Raw genomic sequence first — 25,159 nt, 5'->3', positions numbered from 1 at the left:
AGAGTCAGACACGACTGAGTGCCTAATATTTTCACTTTCACTGTTTAAGCAGTTCAGTAGCAACACTCTAAGCTGTGTTTGGCTGCTATGCTCAGTGGTCACTTTGGCTATACTTTGAAAAGTATAGCTCAAAAGGATGCTTCCGAGGGGTCTACAAGTGACTCCACAGACTACATCTCTTAGAAATGACACAAATGAGAGATGGAATGGTAGAAAGCAAAAGCCAGAGGGTAAAAAGAAAGAGGCTCTTGTATATGTATGGCTGAGCCCCTTTGCAGGTCACCTGAAACTGTCACAACATTGTTAACCAGCTATTGTGCTGCGTACTAAGTCACTTCAGTCGTGTTTGACACTGTGACCCCCTATGGACTGTAGCCCACCATGCTCCTCTGTCCATGGGATTCTCTAGGCAAGAACACTGGAGTGGGTTGCCATGCCCTTCTCCAGGGGTTCTTCCCTAACCAGGGATTGAACCCATGTCTCTTATGCTCCTGCATTAGCAGGTGGGTTCTTTACAACTAGCGCCATCTAGGATAAAACAAAAAGTTAAGGGAAAAAAAGAAGGTCCTTAATTATAGTCACAGTTATCCAGGGGTTTTACATCTGGTTAGAAGTAGCCTATCTTTGTTTCTTACACCAACGGAAATCCCTAGGAGAATTTAGCATAGAGAAGCCACAGGAAGAATTTTGTCATACTTTTCAAAGTAGTTTCGTTTCCACCTTCCCTAAAGGGGAAAACACCTTGAGAGCCAATTAGTGGTAGGAAGGGCCAGGAGAAAAAGAGTGTGCTCTGGTCGAAAGATTCTTTCGTTGATTTCACCTAAAAAACTTTGGGCCAGATGCTAAAGTAGATGTTCCCCATACTTATCTCCTCTTTGCCCCAGGGACAGAGCGGTCTGATACACCTGTATCTTCTGAACAGAGATGGGAACAAAGTCTCCAAACAATTTTTCTAAGACCTAATCCTGAATCACAGAACAGGTGGCAATTTTCTGAGGAGCAACAGTGGATTATTGGAACAGCAGAAGGAGAACCGAAACATACTTTCCTCTTTCCTGGTTAATCAGATTTCTTGTGAGCAAAGCTTTAGGCCTCTACCCTCTGCACTGCAGAAAGTAAACAGGACAAATGGATACTAAACATTCACAGTAAGGCTAAATTCATGATGGATGACTCTTACTATTTAAGATCAGCTATAAATATGCTGTCCAGTAGTTTTTAATGGTGTGATTGTCTGACTCAGCAGACCAGTGTCAGGAAAGAAATTTACATAAATGGAAATTGAAATCTTCCTGCAAGAAACAGGCCTGTTAGAAATTGCTTAGGTAAGGAGATGCTCACTTACACAAACATGGATATACATATTAAACCTGCTCTCCAATATCTGCTTGAGCTGAAGTTATTGCCCATAAAAAAGCTAAGATGTTTGCTTTTAATTTCCAAAAATTCATTTCAGTTTCAATTTTACTTGGAATAAATTCTGTAAATAGAGCTGTCATAAGGAATAAGAATAATGCCGAACTGGTATCCACAAACATGACCAAGACTCATTCTTAAATACAGCACATGTTTAGATGGCCTGGCTAAGGATGATACACGTGATATAAGACAAGTCCAGGACAACAGCCCCTGATCTCTGGAAATATGAATAGATGAGATCAAAGAGCCTTCATCACAGGACAGCAAAGCACAGACTTTGAAGTTGGATTGCCCAGGTTCACACGCTGGTTTAAGTGATTTCTGGCCTTGTGAACAAAGGAGAGGCACTAACCATTGAAAACTGTAATTTTTCCTTGACAAGATGGTATAATAATAATGCAGTATGGATGTGCAGAATAAATTTAGAGAATCCACCTAAAATACTTATTATATGGTCCAACAGATATTAAGCATAAAACAGAATGAATGTTGGTTGATAATGTTACTGTAATTATTATTATCATTTTCATTCTGCTCCATAAAGAAGGCTGACGGCTGAAAAACTGATGCTTTCTAACTGTAGTGCTGGACAAGAATCCTTAAAGGTTCCCTTGGACAGCAAGGAGATCAAATCAGTCAATCCAAAAGGGAATCTACCCTGAATATGGAGAGCTGACTCATTGGGAAAGACCCTGATGTTGGGAAAGATTGAGGGCAGAAGGAGAAGGGGGCGACAGAAAATGAGATTGTTGGGTGGCATCTCCAACTCAATGGACAGGAGTTTGAGCAAACTCTGGGAAATGGTGAAGGACAGGGAAGCCTGGTGTGCTACAGTCCATGTGGTCTCAAAAAGCTGGACACAACTGAATGACTGAACGACAACTACCCTTCTGCTCCCAGTTCTGCATTTCTGAGCCTGACGGAGAGAGTCACAGACTGGATGAATGGCCCCAATTCCTCAGTGACTTCTCTAGACCCACACCTTTGTCATAGGCTCACCGTGGGTGGCCTGTACTTTTCTACACCTTGGATTGACCATGGATTCAGTCATAGGACTTGTTTTAGCCTCCACTATGTATGAGAAGTGACAGTAGGCCAGCTTGGAAACCAGATGTAAGGAAGCTTCATGGGTCTTGGACATCAGCTAGCCTAGTAGCCGAAGGTGTAGTTATTATATGTGGAGTACACTCAGATCTGTAGATCTATTGTGTGATAGAGACAGGTCAGCCTCAATCAGAGCCCTTTTAGTTAATGTGCAGAGCCATCGGGGAAATGAAGGCTTATAGAGGTATGTTATTGAAATGTTGTCACTGCTTATTATGCAACAGAAGCTAACTGATCCAGGAGTGCATTAAAGGTTGTCTATCCCCAGTGCATTTCTTCTTCTCCAAAGAAAAAGACACTAGCTCAGTGTCTAGGTCTGAAGCAAAAGTGAAATGATAAGTTTGAGGAGACAAATGTTTTAATAAAGCCAGGATCCTAGGACCAGGGGGGCTCTTATAAACTCTAATTATGCCTTCTTGGCTTTTGAGTGGGAGAGGGCACACGTGAGTAATATCAAGATGATTTTTAAATGGCTAACATTTATTCGAAGTTTATCATAGGCACGGTGCTAGGCATTTTATACCCATTGTCTCTTTTTGTACTCACAAGAGTGCCGGGGGCAGGCACTACTAATTTTATTCATTTTATATATGAGGGAACTGAGGCACATTAAAGACAATTGACTTGCCTGCATTCACTGAGGGGTGAGAGCGATGAAGGCATGATTTAAGCTCAGGAAGTCTCGGCATGGCATGAGATGATAAAGATGATGGTCAGGGTTGCTGACAATAAGAACAAGCTTGTTTTCCCTCTCTCTGTAATCACTTAACTGCATTGAACACATTGTGTATATTACTTTATTCACTCCTTAGAACCCTATATGCCAGGTATTATTATTAATGGAGCACTAGTTGGAGCATATGGTGGTAGGGTTGCATTTGAACTCAGGCAAATCTAGTTAACCATTAAATTATGGTAACAGCTATGTTCATGTTGCCCACCCCAGTATGAAAGGGCAGAATCATATTCTTCCCTTTTTATCTGGAAATTTATAAGCTTCTCTAAGTTCAAAGGCAAATATGCATCCCCAGCAACATGGATCTTCTAGTGTATAAAACGTGATAAATGACCTTTAATTTATGCTACTTTCTCTCAGACTCCACTGAGCTTTCATTCTTGCAAGCACAAGGAATAGCGTTTCTTATTTGTTGCTTTGATATTGACTAGTTTCAGTTTTGCTTTTCTAATTGTGTATTGTTAGGTTCAATTTTGTTAGGTTATAAATTCAAAAGAATCCTAACAGTAATAAAAATAATATAAAGTATGAAAACAAACTGTTACCCAGATCTGTTCACATATACATTTCCTGAATCTGGCAAGAAAGCCTCAGTGGTCTCAAGCCTTCAGAAATTTTCTTTATCGAGTCCCCAAGCAGAACAATTAACGTTTCTAAGTATCTTTACACTGATGGGCAAACAGCATTCCTACCTACCTTAAAAGCAGCACCTCCGTGGATGATGGACTTGATAAAAATCCCCAAGTCTGTTCCAGTTTCTCGAGATTTGTTCCCTTTCAAGCTCACCCCAAGACCAGCAGAACCGGAATCATTCAATGGGATCTCAAAGGTAAGTTGCTCAGTTGTTTCCAGGGAGAATGCACAACAGTCAGGTTCTCCTTTCTGTTGGAAGTATACACGAAAAGAATGAAGGAGGAGAAAGCAGCTGAATATCAATATTCACATTCTCAGATGGTCAAACACAGATGCAACTGGCCAAGACAAGATGACTGGGTCTCTGCTTAACAGCTGTAATCCTGCCCCCAGTAGACAAAGGGCAGTCTTCTCTCTCTGCAGGAGCCTCCATCACATGGATGGAGTGGAGAAGATAATACTTGGGAATAATTATTTGGTGATGGTCAACAGACAGGATCTCTGGTCAAGGCAATTTGAAACATTCCAAAAGTATTTGGAAATTCAGTAGAATATTCTCAATAATTAAAGAGACTGGATATTACCCAGGGAATCTTAAGTATTAGAATAGACATTAGAGATAATGTAATTTCAGTACCTTCATTTTACAGATGAAGAAACAAGAGCTTAGTGTAGAAACCTGCTACAATTCAGGGGACTATTTGGCTTATATAATTTAAAACATATCATTTACCATGGAAGCAATCCTATTGATAGAGATTGTCAATAAGACACAGAGCACTGAAAAAAATGTTAATTTTAAAGTTCAAGATGTGATTCTTAATAGATATCACTGAATTGAATTTCACTTTGTCAAAACTCATGCCTTAAGCTTGCTTCTTTGGATAAAATAACTTGTTGGCATCTGGTTTTGGAACCTAAACAAAAACGATAATGCACAGAAATATCCATGTTCTCTTTGACAAGTGACACCCAGCCACAAGCCTAGCCATTCTAAAATATATATATATATATATACATATATACATATACATATACATATATACACACACACATAGTATGGTGGCCAAAGGCATAATCAGGGGTCAGGTCTCCAGAGAGAAACACACACTTTATCATACTTGGTCCATAGTGTTTTCAAATATACAAGAGTAGGGATAGAAAAGTGCTGTCCACATGACAAAGAGTATAGGGCCTCCTTCTGCATTCCTCCCAAGCTTGCAGAAATATCAAACTCTGCCCCAGCGTTTAAATGAAAAATTTGAAAATGAGATAGCCCTGGAAACCATCAACTCATTCTAGGTCGGTAGTTCCTTACTCTCTATAATTATGTTTAGAGACTCTCATCTTAAGGTCACTTTGAGGGATGCTTATGTAGAATTATATATTTTAAAAATTACCATGAATGTCTGAATGTCAGTCACAAAATAACAACTATAAAATCAGAAGTAGCAAAGAACCCACAATTAAAACAGGATTAAGAGGTCTGATCATAGCCAGATCTACTGACATGACATTTCTAACTCCTCCCAATGAAGAGAAATCCCATGTCTAGCTTTAGAGAAATAGTTTGTTCATTTAATTTCATTGTAAATGAAGTTAACTATTAAGATTTTGACAATGGGTAGTTTCCAAGAAATGAAACTTTATTGTTTAATTTAATAAACCTATTACAAGTTAGCTCTTTTAACTAACTCATTATATTATTATCTAAAAAAAAAAACAAAAAAAACAAATCCCATTATTCAGTACCAAGTAACTGTCTTTTTTCCATTGGAATGCCAGAGTTAAATACTAAATGTAAACTATTAGCCTTTATCTGTGCCTCCCAAAACGTCCAGTTTAGAATCCATAACATTTTCAAAATCATTTATGTATACAGGTCTCTCTGGAACTTGGTTAATCTCAATCTAATCAAGTTTTGCTGAATTAAAGTATAAATTAAAGAACGGCTTCTCACTAGAAGTCTGTGGACACTGTTTTAGAGAAAAACTAGAGAGTTTCTCTGGTTTTCATCGAGCCAAAAAGTGACATGAGGAAAAGTTTCACTTGAGTAACAACTTCAAACCACTCTATTCTATAATCAGCTTTCTTTTGGTGATTGTATTTCATTCGCAATAAGACTGAGGGCCACTCTGTACTAATGCCTTTCATTTATTACATAAGTGGTAAAAACAAAATAGAAATTAGGTGGTATTATGGTTATCTCTTCATGTGAAACAATTTATTCTTTTAAAGTCTCTGATGTCTGAGAGCTGGAATTATAACTACAAAAACAACCTAGTGGCTAAAAATGTTTGAGTGGTTCTGTGCCAAGTGCTTTACACACAGCAATACACTTTCTCTCCAGAACAATCCTGTGAGGTTTATTGCGAGGCCCATTCTACAGATGAGGAAACGGAGGTATGCAATATATAAGTATCAAGCTTATAGTTCAAAAGACCTATCCATGTTGGAACTTTGTGGAGTCCAGGCAGTATGGTGCCTGTGATAGACTCTTAGCTGCTGTAAATTTCTCAGCGTCTGCAGGCCACTGTGACTAGACCCAGCCACGTGGAATCCCAAGATATATTTCTACAATGGCAGTAAGATGCCATTCAGTCTCACACTCTCCACTCAACTACACTTACGCTTCATCTTTCTTATGTTGTATGAAGTGCAAGTCATAATTATTGGTCTCTAATAATAGCAAACTTCTCAATGGTGAGGGAAGCCATTATAGCAGTTATCACAGCCATTTCCTCTGTTAGAAATAACAGTTCCCTTTATCTAATGTACCCAAAAAAAAAAATCAATATGCTGTAATGCCTCTGATAACATTGGTTCGACTAGTATCTCTTACAATTAAACTCAAATCTTGCCATACAACACTGTGTGGTGGCAGTGGTTTCGTCACTAAGTCGTGCCCGACTCTTGTGACCTCATAGCCCACCAAGCTACTCTGTTCACGGGGTTCTCCAGGCAAGGATACTGGAGTGGTTTGCCATTCCCTTCTCCAGGGGATCTTCCCAACCCAGGGATTGAACCCGAGTCTCCTGCACTGCAGGAAGTTTCTTTACTGACTGAGCTGCCAGGGAAGACCACAGCACTTTATAGCAGGATGGGCAGAGGAGTAAAGCCCTTGTAAGGGCCCCGAATGAAGGCCCTTAGTGAGGGAGAGCATGAGCCCAAAGGCAGCAGCACATCCCTACCCTGGGCTCTCCCTGTCTTCCTGTCTGTAGGACAAGAGCTCTTTCCTCACTGTGCCAGGTGTGTCACTCGCTATTGTGCCCCACTCTTTGTGACCCCATGGACTGTAGCCCACCAGGCTCCTCTGTCCATGGGGTTTCCCAGGCAAGAGTGCCGCAGTGGGTTGCCATTCCCTCCTGCAGGGGATCTTCCCGACCCGGGGATCGAACCTAGGTCTACTGCATTGCAGGCAGATTCCTTATCATCTGAAACACCAGGGAAGCCCATGGCAGGTGTATCCCTTGCTTTTTCTACCTACAAATTTCCAGAAAGGGAAAAATCCAGAGGCTGACACGGGAAGAGAAATCGTGTAAACTTCATTAATTTTTGTCTTTCCATTATTTTTGTTACCAGATGCTATGTTTCTAGATACCAAGTCCTTGAGGTCCCTAGAGTCAGGCCCAGGATGGATGCTCAGATGCCCTACTGCCTGTGTCCAGGTTTAATGCCTCTGAACCTGCCCAGGGCCAGCCATACAGGATCAACTCAGGCTTTCTTAACCTCAGCACCACTGATGACTGGGGCCTGATAATTCCATACGGGGGCTATGCACTGTACAGGAGGATATTATCAGAATCCCTGGCTACTACCTATTAAATGCCAGTGGTATCTCTATTCCCAGTTGTGACAACCAAAAGAGTCCGACTCTTTGCGACCCCATGAGTTGCAGCACGCCAGGCCTCCCTGTCCATCACCAACTCCCGGAGTTCACTCAGACTCACGTCCATCGAGTCAGTGATGCCATCCAGCCATCTCATCCTCGGTCGTCCTCTTCTCCTCCTGCCCCCAATCCCTCCCAGCATCAGAGTCTTTTCCAATGAGTCAACACTTCGCATGAGGTGGCCATAGTACTGCAGATTCAGCTTTAGCATCATTCCTTCCAAAGAAATCCCAGGGCTGATCTCCTTCAGAATGGACTGGTTGGATCTCCTTGCAGTCCAAGGGACTCTCAAGAGTCTTCTCCAACACCACAGTTCAAAAGCATCAATTCTTCAGCACTCAGCCTTCTTCACAGTCCAACTCTCATATCCATACATAACCAGAGGAAAAACCATAGCCTTGACTAGATGGGCCTTAGTCGGCAAAGTAATGTCCCTGCTTTTGAATATGCTATCTAGGTTGGTCATAACTTTTCTTCCAAGGAGTAAGCATCTTTTAATTTCATGGATGCAGTCACCATCTGCAGTGATTTTGGAGCCCCCCAAAATAAAGTCTGACACTGTTTCCACTGTTTCCCCATCTATTTCCTATGAAGTGATGGGACCGGATGCCATGATCTTCGTTTTCTGAATGTTAAGCTTTAAGCCAACTTTTTCACTCTCCTCTTTCACTTTCATCAAGAGGCTTTTTAGTTCCTCTTCACTTTCTGCCATTAGGGTGGTGTCATCTGCGTATCTGAGGTTATTGATATTTCTCCCAGCAATCTTGATTCCAGCCTGTGCTTCCTCCAGCCCAGCATTTCTCATGATGTACTCTGCATAGAAGTTAAATAAGCAGGGTGACAATATACAGCCTTGACGTACTCCTTTTCCTATTTTGAACCAGTCTGTTGTTCCATGACCAGTTCTAACTGTTGCTTCCTGACCTGCATACAGATTTCTCAAGAGGCAGGTCAGGTGGTCTGGTATTTCCATCTCTTTCAGAATTTTCCACAGTTTATTGTGAGGCCCCAGGGGTCAAAATCACCTTTAGGTGAACATCACAGCCCTGAATCACCAATTGGCAAATGCAGTCAAGTTCTAGGTAACCAGGGAGTAGAGAGTCATTTGGGACTACAGCACTGCCTGATGACATGTTCCTAAGTACCAGGAAGGGGTGGCAGTAACAGTCCCTGCAATTGTTTGGGTCTCATGCTTAAAGACTTGTGACTGACCCTGGAGATGACCAGAATGAACTCCTAGGGAAGTCTGTGATGTCTTAGCTATGTCTCTGGTTATATGGCACTAATTTTCCAGAGGTAGGAATGAGAACTTCATGGGATGAAAACAGTATGCTGCTGCTGCTAAGTCGCTTCAGTCATGTCTGACTCTGTGCAATCCCATAGATGGCAGCCCACCAGGCTCCCCCGTCCCTGGGATTCTCCAGGCAAGAACACTGGAGTGGGTTGCCATTTCCTTCTCCAATGAAAGTGAAAAGTGAAAGTGAAGTCACTCAGTCGTGTCCGACTCTTAGTGACCCCATGGACTGCAACCTCCCAGGCTCCTCTGTCCACAGGATTTTCCAGGCAAGAGTGCTGGAGTGGGGTGCCATTGCCTTCTCTGGAAAACAGTATAAAATGACAAATACTGAGTTACTGGTGTGTGTATATATTTAAATATATATGTATGGGCTTCCTTGGTGGCTCAGATGGTAAAGAATCTGCCTGCAATGTATGAGAACCAGATCCGATCCTTGGGTCAGGAAGATCCTCTGGAAAAGGGGAGGGCTACCGACTCCAGACTTCTTGCTTGGAGAATTGCATGGACATAGGAGCCTCATGCTGTTTGTCTTATGTAAGGACCTACGAGGAAAAAATGCAGCTACCAAGTCATATTTGTTAGATTAAATATGCTTATATATAAGATGTTTTTATACTTTTTTGCTTATTAAGAATCACAGAATTATATAAAATAGTGTGGACACAAAGAGTTTTAATCATGAGAGACTGTGACATAATATTATATATAAAAGCTTATTATATAGTACATCTCAATATATAACATAATTTATATACAATTCAGACACCTACTCATCTACCTATTACCCACCTGTCTTCCACCCCTACCCCATCTATTTGCTAGAAGAAAACTTGGTTATATTCTTCCACTGCAATACGGACTATTTTTTTCTTCTCTATAATGTTTTTGTTTTCTGACACTTCTAAATTATAAAACAATAAATGTTTTTAAAAGGAATTTATGAAGAGATAAGAACCATTTGCTGTAGGGTTGTACTATCATGTAGAGTGCCTGTAAGTAAAGTGAAGTGACGTGAAAGTCACTCAGTCGTGTTCGACTCCTTGCAACCCTATGCAGTCCACAGAATTCTCCAGGCCAGAATACTGGAGTGGGTAGCTGTTCCCTTCTCCAGGGGAGCTTCCCAACCCAGGGATTAAACCTAGGTCTCACGCACTGCAGGCAGATTCTTTACCAGCTGAGCCACAAGGGAAGCCCAAGAATACTGGAGTGGGTAGCCTATCCCTTCTCCAGCGAAACTTCCCAATCCAGGAATCAAACCGAGGTCTCCTGCATTGCAGGCAGATTTTTTACCAACTAACCTACCAGGAAAGCCCCTGAGAGTAACTCTATAAGCACATCTCTAATGAAACACATGTACACGTACACACACCCACACACACATATACACAAATGTAACTAATATCATGTAAACTAGATATGGTATTTATATGACCTATAGTAGTAAAGAATCTGCCTGCAATGCAAGGAGATGCAGCAGGAGCTGTGGGTTCAATCCCCGGGTCAGGAGGACCCCCTAGAGAAGAAAATGGCAAGCCACTCCAGTATTCTTGCCTGGGAAATCAGGTTGGTAAGTGTGATGGTCAATTCTTAGTTTTCATCTTACTTGGTCCAAGTAGCATGAGACCTCATTTATCGAGCCCTATGTCCTGAAACACTTTCTTCCCTTGGTTCCAGAACACCACTTTTAAGTATTCATCTCCTACTTCACTCTCTACTCCTTTCCAATCCCCTTTGCAGACTCTTCCTCATGTTCTCCCAAAATACTAGTGTCCTAAGAATCAATCATCTGACTTTTCTCTCCCATCCTCACTCTCTAAGTTACCTTATCTAACTTCTGCCCTCAATCCTTTGCATCACCTCCTCCCTCTGCTCTGAATGTTCCTTCCTTAGATTCCTACAGACTTTCTTCCCTCACTGCCTTCAACTTTGTGTTTAAATGCCAGTTTACTAGTGAGGTCTTCTTTGATTGTTCAGTCATGTCTGACTCTTTGCAACCTCATGGACTGTAGCCAACCAGGCTCCTCTGTCCATGGGATTCTCCAGGTAAGAGAATCTGGGTCTACTATATTGCAGATGGGTTCAGTCATGTCTGACTCTTTGCAACCTCATGGACTGTAGCCAACCAGGCTCCTCTGTCCATGGGATTCTCCAGGTAAGAGAACCTGGGTCTACTACATTGCAGGTGGGTTCTTTACCTTCTGAACCCCCAGGGAAGCCCCTTCCCTGATCACTTGGTTTAAAATTATTTTAAGGCAATACCATCCTACCTTTGTCTATTATCCTGATTTACTTTTTCTCCATAGCATTTATCACATACCATATATTTGCTTGCTTATGTTTCTATTTTTTGATAGTGTCTTTTGAATGTAGGAATACTGCTCTATTTTTTTTTTTTTCCCTTAAGTGAATCACTGATGCTTAAAACAATGCCAGATTCAAAAATAAGCCCTGGATAAGTATTTGTTGAATGACTGAATTAATAAAAATGAATAAGTGTCCAATAGTACATGATTGTGTATATGTATATATGTGTATCTGTGAATGTGTATTTCTGGGATTATATATACATATTTATATATAAGAAAATGAATAAACTGCTGGTACTTCATTTGGTTCCTATTATTCTGGATTTTATTACTTTAAGTGTTTATAAAATTAGTTTTGACATTAAAAATAATTGTAAAAAGTATAAAGTATCACAGTTATAAGAAACCTTAAAGTAACCTAGTCCAATTTCCCTTTTCATGCCATACTTCCTACTAGGAGAGATGATAACCCAGCTCAACTTCAGCATCATATTCTCAATGAAGGCAGCAGATAGCTACCAATCTGTAAAGCAGAATTGACTGTGCATGATTTAAAATTGCATCATTCACCTCAAATCATAAATGAACACTGCAAATGGTGATATTCATTGTACATTTCACCAAGTTTGAGAAGCACTGTGATTAAGTACCCAGAGTTACATTATGTGTCCATCTCCTTATCTGTCCATATATACATATATGTGTGCAGATATACGCTTCCCTGGTGGCTCAGAGGTTAAAGTGTCTGCCTGGAATGCGGGAGACCAGGGTTCGATCCCTGGGTTGGGAAGATCCCCTGGAGAAGGCAATGGCAACCCACTCCAGTACTCTTGCCTGGAGAATCCCATAGAGGGAGGAGCCTGCTAGGCTACAGTCCATGGGGTCGCAAAGAGTCAGATATGACTGAGCTTCTTTGATGATTGATGATAAATAAAAATTTCATGAGACAATACTTACCAAGAGGGCAACACATTCTAATGTTTTCTATTCTGTTTCATTATTTTTAAAAAATTGTCACAACCCACTGCATTAATTTCATAATCCAATAAAGCATCATAGTTTTCAACTTGGAAAACACCACAGTGATATATAAAGGCATTATTTTTATTAATTAAGAAGAAATGAAACACAGAACCAAATGTGAGTAAAATGTTAATTGCTTTTCTTTCCTAATTGTCATAAGCCATTTTAATGGTTATTTACTAGATAATGGTAGCTTTATCCTGCCTATCTCCAGCCTTCACTAACCTTTTATTCTCGTTTACACAAACTTTCTTAAGTTCTTACAGATGTTGTTCTGTTATCATTCTAATTATATATCTCTTCCCTCTCCTTCCCATTCAACCATTTTGTCTTCTATTTCTCTGTTCTCTCATTTTGTTCCCTGCAATTCTATTTCTGTTTTTAAGCATAATGGATTACCTCTCACAGTTGGAATGCAGATATGAGACTATCCCATCTTGGCCTGAGTAACAAGAGTCAATCAACACGTTTTTATCAAGCATCTACTATGTACCAACACTGCAATGTGAAATAGCCAGTCTACACAGAACATAATTGTTAAAAGGTTACTAAACAACGTAAGAGTGCCTTTCTGTTTCATACACAGTATTATCTGACAGAAAGGAATAGAGCCTAACAACAGCAAAGAGGAAATAGGAATTTACACAGTCTGATCTTGACAGATATACAACCATTTTTATGAAACAAATATCAAAAGTAATTACTTGAGAGGAGGAAAGAGAGGCAAGAAGATGGATGACTAGGTAGGTATCCTTATTATGAGCTTAAGAGTGTTCCAAATGGGGCCATCTCTGGAATCACAAATGTTCTTGTACTGCAAAGCAGTTTTGATTCACACACACAAGTGGTAATAACCCAGCCTTTCAAACCCTGGGGGAATCTATCAGTCCACAGAACCAATGTTCAATTTCCCAGAAGCCCAGGTCAGACCTGAAAGCATCCATGCTGAACCTTTTATGGCCCTCATTTCATTAAATGCTGCACTCTTAGCTCAGCATGAGCAAGTTCTGGATGTCTTTGCCTTGCCTCCCAAATGTGTAATTAGTCTGTGTTGAGAGCAGCTTACTTTATGCAAGAGTTATGTTTTACATGCAATCATTTTGTCAGTTACCCCAAACCTAAAACTCAAACAAAGGAGCTTTAAGGCAAAAAAATGAAAAAAAAAAAAAAAGTCACTTTTTTCATATAATATATATAGGAAAAGCCAGACCTGGCAATTCTGCCAGGATATTTTATAATTAGCTTAACCACCGATAAATTTACCTAAATAAATTCTAAGGAACTTAAGGTGATAAAACTTTTGTTATAGCTAAGTAAATTTTCACAGCAATGAAAGGACAAGACACCTGCAAGACACTTAATTTTCTGAAAAATTTTAATCTTCTGAAAAAAGCATAGGTAGCTATTATAAGCATGAAAGGTTTTTGGCCAATTGGATTATATAGAATTCAAAATGTGAATATTGCCCCGGAGTGGAGATCAGAGACTCATTCCAACAGCTGGGAGGCACTTTATTTCGGACTGTACTTTTCAGAGAGTCAAAAAAAGATGACAACCACGTGAGCTGGCATGTGCATAGGGTAAGTGTGATCTAAGGATGATCACTGTGATAAATAGTGATCTTTCCCACCACTGCTGCTAAATCAGAAGAACTTGGTGATTTACAAGTAGACAGATGACCTTTTAAAGTCTTTTGCCCTCTGAATGACATTGACACATCACCAAAAAGCATCAGAGATAATAGAACAGATAATTTTTTAAAATTCTGAATTATACTACAGGTGGTTGAAATTAACCCCAAACTCAATATTATATATTAATCATATAGAAGAGGAAAATGTAACTTAATGTTGCAGTAAGTAGGGTAAAGCTTCACAAAACTACACATAAGCAACACTGCTCTTTACTTTTAATGAAAGAAAAAATTTTAAATCATATTCACATAGTTAGCTCAGTAATCAATATCTAAAATATATGTTCTTATGTGATCTTTTAAAGTACATATTCATTCATTTCAAAATAATTTTAAACCAAAGACCTACAAGAAGAAAATACTATAAAGTATTTGTAATTGAGACACGTTTTCATGTTTTTTGAAGTCCATTCCTCAGAAAGGAGGTAGAAGGGGAAAACTGAAATCAAGAGCTGATCTCTGATTGAACTTATCCAAAAACAATTTTAAGTAAAAGAGTCATCTAATGCCAGAAAACAAATGTCAAAAAAATACCCGTTCTTTATTGCTTGTTCAATATAAAAGTACCTTAATGTAATACTAAGTCAGAGATTAAAACTAACAAAAGTAAAGTAAGTCAGAGTTAACATTCCTATAGCAACCCTGTTTTCCTCCTACTCACAATACATATCCTTGAAAGATCAGCAAATGTAACAGTTTAAGGACACTGGGAATCATGTTTTTTTCCCTATTCGGACATAGATTAAAGAAGTAAAAATAATATTTTGTGTTATGAAAGGTAATATAAATGATATTTTATAATTCAGATAGCATAGTTTTATAAAACTAGAAGTTGCTTTGTTAATATCAAGAAACAATAGATTTTTTTATAATAATACTTTATTTATTTTTAAAAACTTTATTTTATATTGGAATATAGTTAACAATGTGGCAGTTTCAGGTGGACAGCAAAGGGACTCAGCCATATATATACACGTGTCTATTGTTTCTGGTACGTGTATCAGAAACAATTGATCTTTTTGTTTCGTATTTACTCTTTCCTGTTAAAAGTCTAAAGAATTTAAAGTACTTTACAGTCAATAATTCAGTAGCTAACATACAAGAATACATGATTTTATATGAATATAAGATTTAAGAACAAATGTTATGATTGTAATAATCCAGTGATCTAAAAGGAAGCAGAATGGGCCTGATTCTAAGAGGAGTAGACCCATGTAAGAAGCTGGCCTCCTGGGTGACATACTTCTAATAGGATTTTGCTTTCACAGATACATTGCACACCAGGCTACCTGCACTTAATGCCTTTAAAAGACAACACAACTATCAAGGACAAAAGCTAAACATCAATAAAAATACACAGTACTTCAGGAGGTGAATGCCTGGTTATGATTCCTGTTCCACCCACAGCTCAGCCCAGCCCACCACTCAGGAAAAGGGTGGCATTGACTGAATTGAAAGTGCCCCCTGACCCCATAACACTATCAGTCTACAGGCTATTGGAGCCTCCCGAGGATGTCTGGCCCAAGGCCATGTCCAATTAGGGCTTGCTTCAGTAACCAACAAACTGATCTCTTCTAAGACTTGGATCATTCTAAGGTCTAATACACAAGGGCACAATCAGTGCATATGAGGGGAAAAAAAAGTTTCCATGATGAAAAATCCAAGGAAATGGTTTATGCTAGGTCTTTTCAGTGCTCTTAAAAGTTAATACATATTCCCTAGTTTACTTGACCACGGAACACATCTTTGCAAGAAGGGTATTATAGGAAAGTACACTTCCCTAGCGTACACTTAAAGAACACAGGGAAGATTAGGCTGGAAAGGAATGGAGCAGAAAAGAGAGAAGGTTCCAGAGAGAAATCTTGTAGGTCAGAAACAAGGTCCCAGAGATGCCACGCAAGCTCATGGTTCAGATTTCCAGCTCTATTATTGCTGCATCACATTCTGGGTACGTGTCATATGTCATAATTACCATCATCAACAACAAAGACTCGTGGAAGGAAAGTATAGTCTCATGACAGGCTTCAAATGATGCAGGGCAACAGGTACATTCTGAAGCTCTTAGAATGAGGGAGTCCTTATTCCAAAAAGGGAAATAAATGACATTTAGTTTCCAGATGTGAAATTAAAAAAAAAAAATTACATTTGTTTGAGATTGGGAGATCTCTGAAGATAGTGTAAAGACAACGAATTATAGGTGGTTTTCACTGGGCTCTTAGAAACTGTGAAGTCACCGAATAAAATCTTTTATCAGAGTAAGTATATAAGAATGTTCTACCTACACCCTGCATTCTTAATCTGTGTGTCATTGTTTAGGGTACAAATGCTTTTAATAAAGATAGGCTTTCCCTCAGCTGGTAAAGAATCCGCCTGCAATGTGGGAGATCTTGGCTCGATCCTGGGGTGGGGGAGATCCCCCGGAGGAGGGCATAGTAATCCACTCCAGTGTTCTTGCCTGGAGAATCCCCATGGACAGAGGAGCCTGGCAGGCTACAGCCCATGGGGTTTCAGAGAATCGGACATGACGGAGTGACTAAGCACAAAGGTAATAAAGCTTTCCTCCCAATTTAAGAATTCTAAACGTAGGGATTATATCTCAGGTGCCTACATTCTCCCTAGAGGACCCAGTGGATGTTCCTTCACTTTAAGACAAAGCAGATCATGTTTATTAAATCATGTTGTAATGAAGTAACAGTACCACCATGACCTCAAGAAAGTAATATTTTCACAAGGGCTGTGGAAGGCAGAGTTTATTTGTTGGTTAAGACTTATAAGAAAATCACATAATAGAAATACAACCATTTTAACCCTCCCCTTTTGTCTGAGGTCTGAGTTGCATCTAATGAGACTCCAGCTGGAAACCGATCCCTTTTAGTATATTATTAATGATAAATAATCCTAAATTCCAAATGGAGATTGAGAAATCTCAGTGGGAAACACCGTTTTAAATTCTCAGTACATGTTTGCTGTTGTAATGAGAATGTTCTTATCATATATATAATATGTCATTTGTAGATAAAGACATATAATTTGCCTCTTATCTTAATAATTAAATCAATTATCCTGTCAACATTAATTTTCAGATAAAAATAGCTATAAAATAAGAAGTCATCTGGGTTCTGTAGAGTATGAAACCCATTAAATTTAAAATATAGATATATCTACCTGTCCTCACTACTACAAATAAATTGATGGGAGAAGGGAGGGAAATCTACCCAGAAGTTAATTAATGGGGAAAAGTGAAAGAATGTATCAGTCAGCTGATGCCTCCCAAATATTGCATAACAAATCATCCCCAAATTGTGATATGAACTGTAAAGCATTTATTTCCAGCTCATGTCTCTCACATTGACTGGTATCTGGCTAATCTTGGCTGGATTCAGGTAGGCTGGCCTCCAAGCTATGGATGAGGTACATGTCTGCTCCCCAGATCTCTCAACTTCTTTAGACCTCTGCATATCTGAAACACGTTTCTCATATGACGAAAGGCAGGAATGTGAAAATTAATTTAACTTTAAGGCCTTTGCCCACGAAACATCTACTGACATCTCATTGGCCAAATGAATTCATATGTGCAAGTCTACAAGCTACGGTTGGAAAATACTCTCCACACATCATGAGACCATAATCAGAATATAGATATTTAATGCTACTATTTGGAAGTGAAGAATTGAGATCAATACACCCATCCACCAACTGGATGATACTATATGTATCATACACACACACAAACACATACACACACACACACACACACACACACACACGGGAGATATCCTCCCGGGTTAATGATATATCATCAGGTTTATATCACTGTTAATCATGTCTTTCTCTTCTTTTGGTATCACATCTTCTGTTTGACACATATATGCATCTGCTATTCGAATGTTTTGTCTGTCCAAATTTCATATGTTGAAATCCTAATGCACAAGGTGACGGTTTTAAGAGGTGGGGCCTTTGGAAGGTGATGAGGTCATGAAGGTGGCACCCTATTGAGTGGGACTGATGACTTTATAAAAGAGACCCCACGGAGCTCCCTAGCCCTTCTACCACATAGAGGTACAATAAGAAGACTGTGACCCAGAAGAGGGCCCTCACTCGACCACGTGGGCATCCTGACCTTGGACTTCCAGCCTCCAGAACTGTGAGAAATACATTTTTGCTGTTTACAAGTCATCCAAGGTATGGTACTGCTACAGCATCCCTACCAGACTAAGACAGCATCCTACAGCCATCCTACAGTCTGGACTTCAGAGTGGCTTCTGGATCTGTGAGATGTCTCCAAGACAGGGGGAGTAGCCAGTCTAGATCTGGGAAGACTCCGCCTCTTACATCTGCCACTGTTTCTGCCAGGTTCTTAAGAGGGGCTCTTCAAGTGGCCCCAGAGGCCTAGTACCTGGCTTGGGTTGCCAAATATTGCCCTTAACTTACATGTTCTCCTCCTTTGCTATATATATATAGGAAAGCAGGCCAAGGGTAAGGGAGCAATTTCTACGGCCTTAATTCCTGTAAAATCAGTGTGTAATTAAAAAAAGTTTAAAAGTTCAGCATACTTCCAATCAATATTTCCCTAGATGTAGGTTTAGCAGGACTTCTTTCTTCCCTGAACTAATGGATCTTCATTTTCCAACAAAGTATGCTTCAAAGAATAAACAAGAACTATCTCAGTTTTAGTTCATTCCTACGGAATTTTTTTTTAATTAATCGATCACAAGTCCATTTTTACTTGTTGATACATGGAAAAATGAATCATCTAAGCATAAAGAGTGAATGAATCTTTTAAGTTAAGCATTTTCCTGACAGTACTAACCTACACTTCATGATACTTAATGTTTCATAGGGAAACAGATCTATTTCATATATATATATATATATATATATATATATATATATATAGTGTAGGAATTACTTTCATCTCAAAAGAAATTTTCTTGCAAAGGTAAAATGGAATCAAAGTCCCCTTACTTGATATTTCCAAACACCCAGGTTTTATGTCTCAGCATATAAGCTGCCGCTTCTTTCTCTGATTCTATCAGTGGGGAAACAACTGGCCTTCGCATTCTTCTGTTGTTTTTTTTCCCTATTCCTTTCTTTCTATTCTTATAATTCTTTGTTTGTGTGCCTGTTCTGACTCCAGTATACCACTATAATCTCATGAAAGGCAAGATTTACATTTAATTCAAGTTTAAATCCAGTTTAAATCTGATAGAATGCATATGTATAAAAATAATTGTTAGAGGATGACTTCATAAATTAATTTGTTGCCTCTTGTCTGCCATAAGGCCCTTCTTGAAATAATGGCATTAAAAGGCCAAAAAGAAAAGTATTAGCTATGTGTTGCATCTTATCTATCAAAATACAGTTTTAATACTTCTGCCCGAAACTTTCTAACATGTTTGTTACATAGCACTGAAGTTAATTAATTAAATATTATGAAGAGATTCTCTTACTTTTTAGGTAGGATTCACTGTCTAAAAATCATTCTCTCCTCTCCTCCCCACTTGATGCTGCAAACTCTTACATTATCCATCAAACTCCTCCATATCCATCTCAACTGTCACCTGCTCTGTGGCTGAGACCTCACCTGTATTTCCTTACCTAATTAAATTATAGCACTAATCACTTTATATTATGCTTATTTGTTACTATATAAATCTTCAAGGGAAACAAGAACCATTCCACTTCTTTTTTTGCCATTAGCAACTACTCCAGTGCACGCCTGAGAATAAGGGTCCGTGAATGTAAAACAACATTGCTGACAAGTGCTGCATCAGTTCTTCAATTGTAGCTTGAATGGGCCACATTTTCATTAATATTAAAATGCAGTTTAACAACGGCTATTCAAGTTCCAATACTTTGTGATATAGACCACTATCACCACTGCCATCACAGGAAATTTTTAGAGTATTAGGCAGTGCATTTGGGATCCCTTCTGCAACAGAGTGATCCCACTTTCTCATTTCTATAATAGTGCTAAGCTTAATCATGACCCGTTTGTACTTTGATGCCTGTGAAGGGCTTAGCTTTGCAAGAAAATAGCTTGCAAATGTTTCTAAGAACTTCCATTTATTTTGGCTCATCTGATCAGCATATCCGCTCTTGAGTTTTGATATGGGGTGGAGTAAACCTGTCACTCACTTTTATTATGACAGCTGGTACTATTTGGCAACTACCCTGTTCAAATTAACCCTAAAAAAGCAATTTTTTCACATTTAAACTAAGACTGTGCCTATGTCCACTCCCAAACAATTGGCTAAGAAGTTTAAATGCTCTTACTGAGTGAATTCATTTGTTCTAAATAGAACTGAAAAGCAAATAAACTTAAAGTTGCTTTAACTTTTTTTTTTAAACTAAATTGGCAGCATTGTGTAAAACACCAAGTAAAACACTAAAATATATTTGGTATCTCCCTGTCTTTGTTCTTTCAAATGCATTGCACACTAGGCATGAATAATCCAGAAGATTTTTTATACTCTACTTGACCTAAAGGGAGACTCAAAGTCATAATTCTAAAACGTTAATGACTGGTAAAAGAGACACCTGACCAATTATTTTCTGGTTAAGGCAATCCTTGATCCCAGCCTTTGTCTCTGTGAATGGAGAGTTCATCTCGTTGTTTTAACCACATCAAGAGTAGGGCATTGGCTAAACAAATATGCATGATTTACAAAGGCAGCCATATTGTAGTGATACAAAGAGAGTCATCTAGTGTTTAATGGGGACCTTATGTTCAGAGGCCTCTTCAATTTATTTATTTATTTTTTCTGTTACATTGTAGAATAGAAACCCAACCTACTAAAAAAAAATAAGCTGAGAGACATAATCAAAGAATCAAAAAAAATTTCTATACTTATGAATAAGTGCAAATCATTTACTAGTATCATAGCTCATAATAGATATGGATCAATTTTAACCATTATTCATCATCAGTTCTCTTGGTACTCTGTCTAGATCTCCGACTTCTAACAAAAACTATTTGTACTAGCACAGAATTCAGCTGCAACTTCCTAAGAAACTTTAACGGTGTTCTAAGGACACTGTGTATGAACAAAAACTCACCTTTTCCCCTTAGCATTCTATTAGGAGACTCTCCTAAGTCCTCTTAAAGAGAAACAGATTTGGGAACTTAAAAAAATATATAGAATGGTCTTTTATTTTCTTCACGCTCTGGTCTATGGTAATTAATGTCGACTCAATACTACGCTCAATCATCTATCTCCCTTGGGACAGTACTTTCAATTAAACCTTTTATTTCATCCAAGAATGTCTGTTCTCATTGACCACTGCACTTTTTATCTACGGATTTATGATAATCTAATGCACATCTCCTCACAGGCTGAATGGCCTTATGAATCCTTATTGTTCTTATACCAGAAGAGAAGTGAAAAACAAAATTAGCTCCTGCAGAAGACAGGAAGGAAACCGCATTTGTTTAACACAGTGAGAGGCCTTTCACTACCTGCCCAGTGGCCTTGACCACTTCACTGCCCTGGCCTCTCAATGTGCTGGCTGCCCTTGCCGGGCTGCTCCTGTCTGATAAGAAGTGCCCACTCCCTCGAGAGCTATTGAGAGCTGAGGGTGAGAGGCAATGTGATCGTAGGGTTATGTTTTCAAAGGTTTGTGAAGGAAGTAAGACATTTACATGCTATCGGTATTCTTTTCTGAAGAAACCCTACAGGTTAAAGAGGAACCTCTGAAATGCTATTGACTGCAGAGACTGGGCTTAAAAAAGAAAAAAAAAAAATAAGCCTCTAGCTTGTTTATAGGCATTTTGCCTTTACTTTCCAGCTAGGATGTACATGATTTGGTTCCTATTTCAGAGGTACACAAATTATAGTGGCATGTTATTAACTTAACCAACATGAAAAATTGCATACATATATTTTACAATCATACTCAGTTATGCAGCTGCAGACAAGGCTCGATCTAGCGCATTTCTATCTCCTTACAATATTGGAAATAAGTCACTGTTATGTATGTTCTCACACATGAACAAGTACAGCAACCTTCTTCTTTGTTTAATTTTCTTGTGTGCTGAGATAGCACATAAAATTATCAAGTTAATAATTACATTAATATTTATATAATTTATTTAAAATCTATCTAGTACCCAAGAGGAACTAAGGTGCCTTGCATTAATAATTACATTGAAAATATCTGCCAAGTTTTCAACAAGTTGTTATTGTTGACACAGTCATATTTTTCTAATAGAAGAATCCAGAACCCAGAGATTTTTTTTTTTTATTGCATTAAGGATGAATATTATCCAAAACAGTAATGAATAGTGTTTGTAGCTCATTCACTTTTCTCTATGTATAATGGAAGTAAGCTTTAAATAAATTGTGATGGTGGGTACAGACAAGGCAATTTCTAGTTAGAAAAAAGGTTTTATGCTATAAGCCTGTTTGTAAATTTGTTTCTTGGAATTCAATTTTTTTTTTTTTTCTCAAAAGAAACGCTGGTAGACTGTGTGTAGGCTTCAACTAGCCAGCATGGTTTGCTCACTCTTTGGTATCTCCAAAATAGTATATAGTAATTTTACATTCCACTGGATAGACTGTATTTAAGGATGTTCTGTAGGAAAATATATCTGAATTTCATATTTAGGAAAGAAGGAACACATTCTCTTTTGAACTGGCTGTGGTGGTACCCACATGGTGGTGTCAAGAGAGTTTTGAAAGAGGGGATCCCTCTGTATCTACTAAATACGATGGCACCACATGGCCGGGGGTTGACAAGATAGACAGAAGAGAGACATCTGTTGGCAAATTGTTAGCTCTACATTTACTTAAGAGAAGGTATTCTTTAGGTCAAAAGCTCCCATGGCATTCAAAACTGTGGAACAGCCACTCAGAGAACTCTTGCTGTCCATTTATATATGCAGATCATACATAATTCAGGCACTATCTGTATGGAGTGTCATGCCAAGATTTGATGCACAGAAATTCATAGAATAGAATTTTCCAGTAGGAAGCAATCTAAGAAGCCATGTAGTTTGGTCTTCTCATTTTATACATAAGAAAAATCACTCATTTTTCTGACAAATTACTTTTTACTCTGATAATTTAATTTTAGTACTTAATAGTTTTTCACTGTCTACATGGCCCACCTCTGATTCATGGCCCCCAAGCCAGGTAGTGGGCATCTACTATAGAAAAGTAAAACTCTATAAGGGATGGGAGAAAAGAAGGAAAAGCATATCCCTCATTCAGGGAGAAAAGTATCCAGAATAGGGACATGAATTTATGTTTAGTAAATTAATGTCATGGTTAAAACATTGCTAAACAAAGTGGGGAAAGGGGAATGACTTGTTTGCTTTTCTATCTGTTGCATTCTATTTGCATTGAGAAGGAACACAATAAAAATGTTTGTGAATGGAATTTAGAAAGATAAGACCCAAGAAGTTAAACGGCTTTTCTAAAAACTCCACCATGCTATGAAGCCCTGAGTCAGTAACTGAATCTTACATCCAATACTCACTCTGCTATAGAATAGTGTTTTCAAACTTTCCTAAGTTAATGTGAGAGATTGTAGTATTGGCCCCAGTGAATTCTTTGAAACGTGAGTACTGCTCTTTCTGTCCAAATGTAGAATCTATTCACCTCGCTCTTGAACTTTGATTGACTGTGTAACTTGCTCTGACCAAGAGAATGAGGTAGAAGTAACATTATGCAACTTTTGACGTTGGGCCTTAATCGTCTACTTTTGCTGTCTTGAGAATGTCATGTAAGAAGATGTACTACCTTCTGGAGGATGAGAAGGCACAAGAAGGAGAACCAAGGTGCTCCACCCAACAGCCAGCAACAACTGAAAACCTTGTAAGGGAGGCCTTCTTGGACTTTCCAGTCCAGTAGATGCTCCAGCTGAATGCAAGTTGAATGAATAAGCCTAAATATAGAACTTCTAAAAAGAGACCTTATAAAAGAGGTAATAAAAGAGATATTAAGTTCATATTTGATGGATTTTCTATCCTTAGAACTGGTCTTATTATAGACTTGCAAATTTTGCTCATGTGATAGCATTACTGGCCAACAATAATATCACTATAATCAAGATGCTTCTTTTCTCTTTCCTTTTCCTCAGTTTTCCTTTCTGTCTTTGGCTCATGCTTCTCCATATTACTGTTAGTTTCTCTCTCTTCAGTTCTATGAATTCATCCACGGTCCAGTCCACGTCCTACCTCGTATATGAAACGTTTCATGATTTTAACTTTCTCTGTATAACTTTTAATCCTGATTAATATTTTTTCTTTTTATAACTTCTAGTTCACTATTAATCTCTCAGCTTCTTCCTTAAATTTCCCTCCCACTAGCTTTCCACACAGATGGTAGGCATCATGCCATATTCTTATCCTTTTTCTCTGATGGCACTCAATAAACTCATGTAGTTCAGGGATCACAACAAAGTACATCTGAAAATATCCAGTGCCTGGCACAACATCTTGCCCAAATAAACAATGAGTATTTGATCACATGAACTGGAAATAGATGTTCAGTAAATATTCACTGAACAACTGGGTCCTGTTAGGATCAATGTTCTAGAAAATGCAGAGGAACCAGAGATCAAATTGCCAACATCCACTGGATCATCAAAAAAGCAAGAGAGTTCCAGAAAAACATCTATTTCTGCTTTGACTATGCCAAAGCCATTGACTGTGTGGATCACAATAAACTGTGGAAAATTCTGAAAGAGATGGGAATACCAGACCACCTGACCTGCCTCTTGAGAAACCTGTATGCAGATCATGAAGCAACAGTTAGAACTGGACATGGAACGACAGATGGGTTCCAAATAGGGGAAGGAGTACGTCAAGGCTGTATATTGTCACCCTGCTTATTTAACTTATATGCAGAGGACATCATGAGAAATGCTGGGCTGGAAGAAACACAAGCTGGAATCAAGACTGCCAGGAGAAATATCAATAACCTCAGATATGCAGATGACACCACCCTTATGGCAGAAAGTGAAGGGGAACTAAAAAGCCTCTTGATGAAAGTGAAAGAAGAGAGTGAAAAAGTTAGCTTACAGCTCAACTTTCAGGAAAGTAAGATCATGGCAT

The 25,159-nt window shown here is 38.7% G+C and overlaps 1 protein-coding gene across 1 annotated transcript in view; it reads right to left on the bottom strand.

Annotated features, from left to right (window-relative positions):
- Positions 1–25,159, bottom strand: part of PARD3B (par-3 family cell polarity regulator beta) — a 1,141,780-nt gene that overhangs the window by 480,048 nt on the left and 636,573 nt on the right. Inside the window, exon 11 of the mRNA XM_052664164.1 lies at positions 3,956–4,141. Coding sequence (XP_052520124.1) covers positions 3,956–4,141 — 186 coding nt within the window. The remainder of the gene's footprint in view (positions 1–3,955; positions 4,142–25,159) is intronic.

Source organism: Budorcas taxicolor, chromosome 2 (genome assembly GCF_023091745.1).
Source record: "Budorcas taxicolor isolate Tak-1 chromosome 2, Takin1.1, whole genome shotgun sequence".
In the NCBI taxonomy this organism is placed as follows: Eukaryota; Metazoa; Chordata; class Mammalia; order Artiodactyla; family Bovidae; genus Budorcas; species Budorcas taxicolor.
This window is presented reverse-complemented; position numbering and strand designations above follow the sequence as displayed.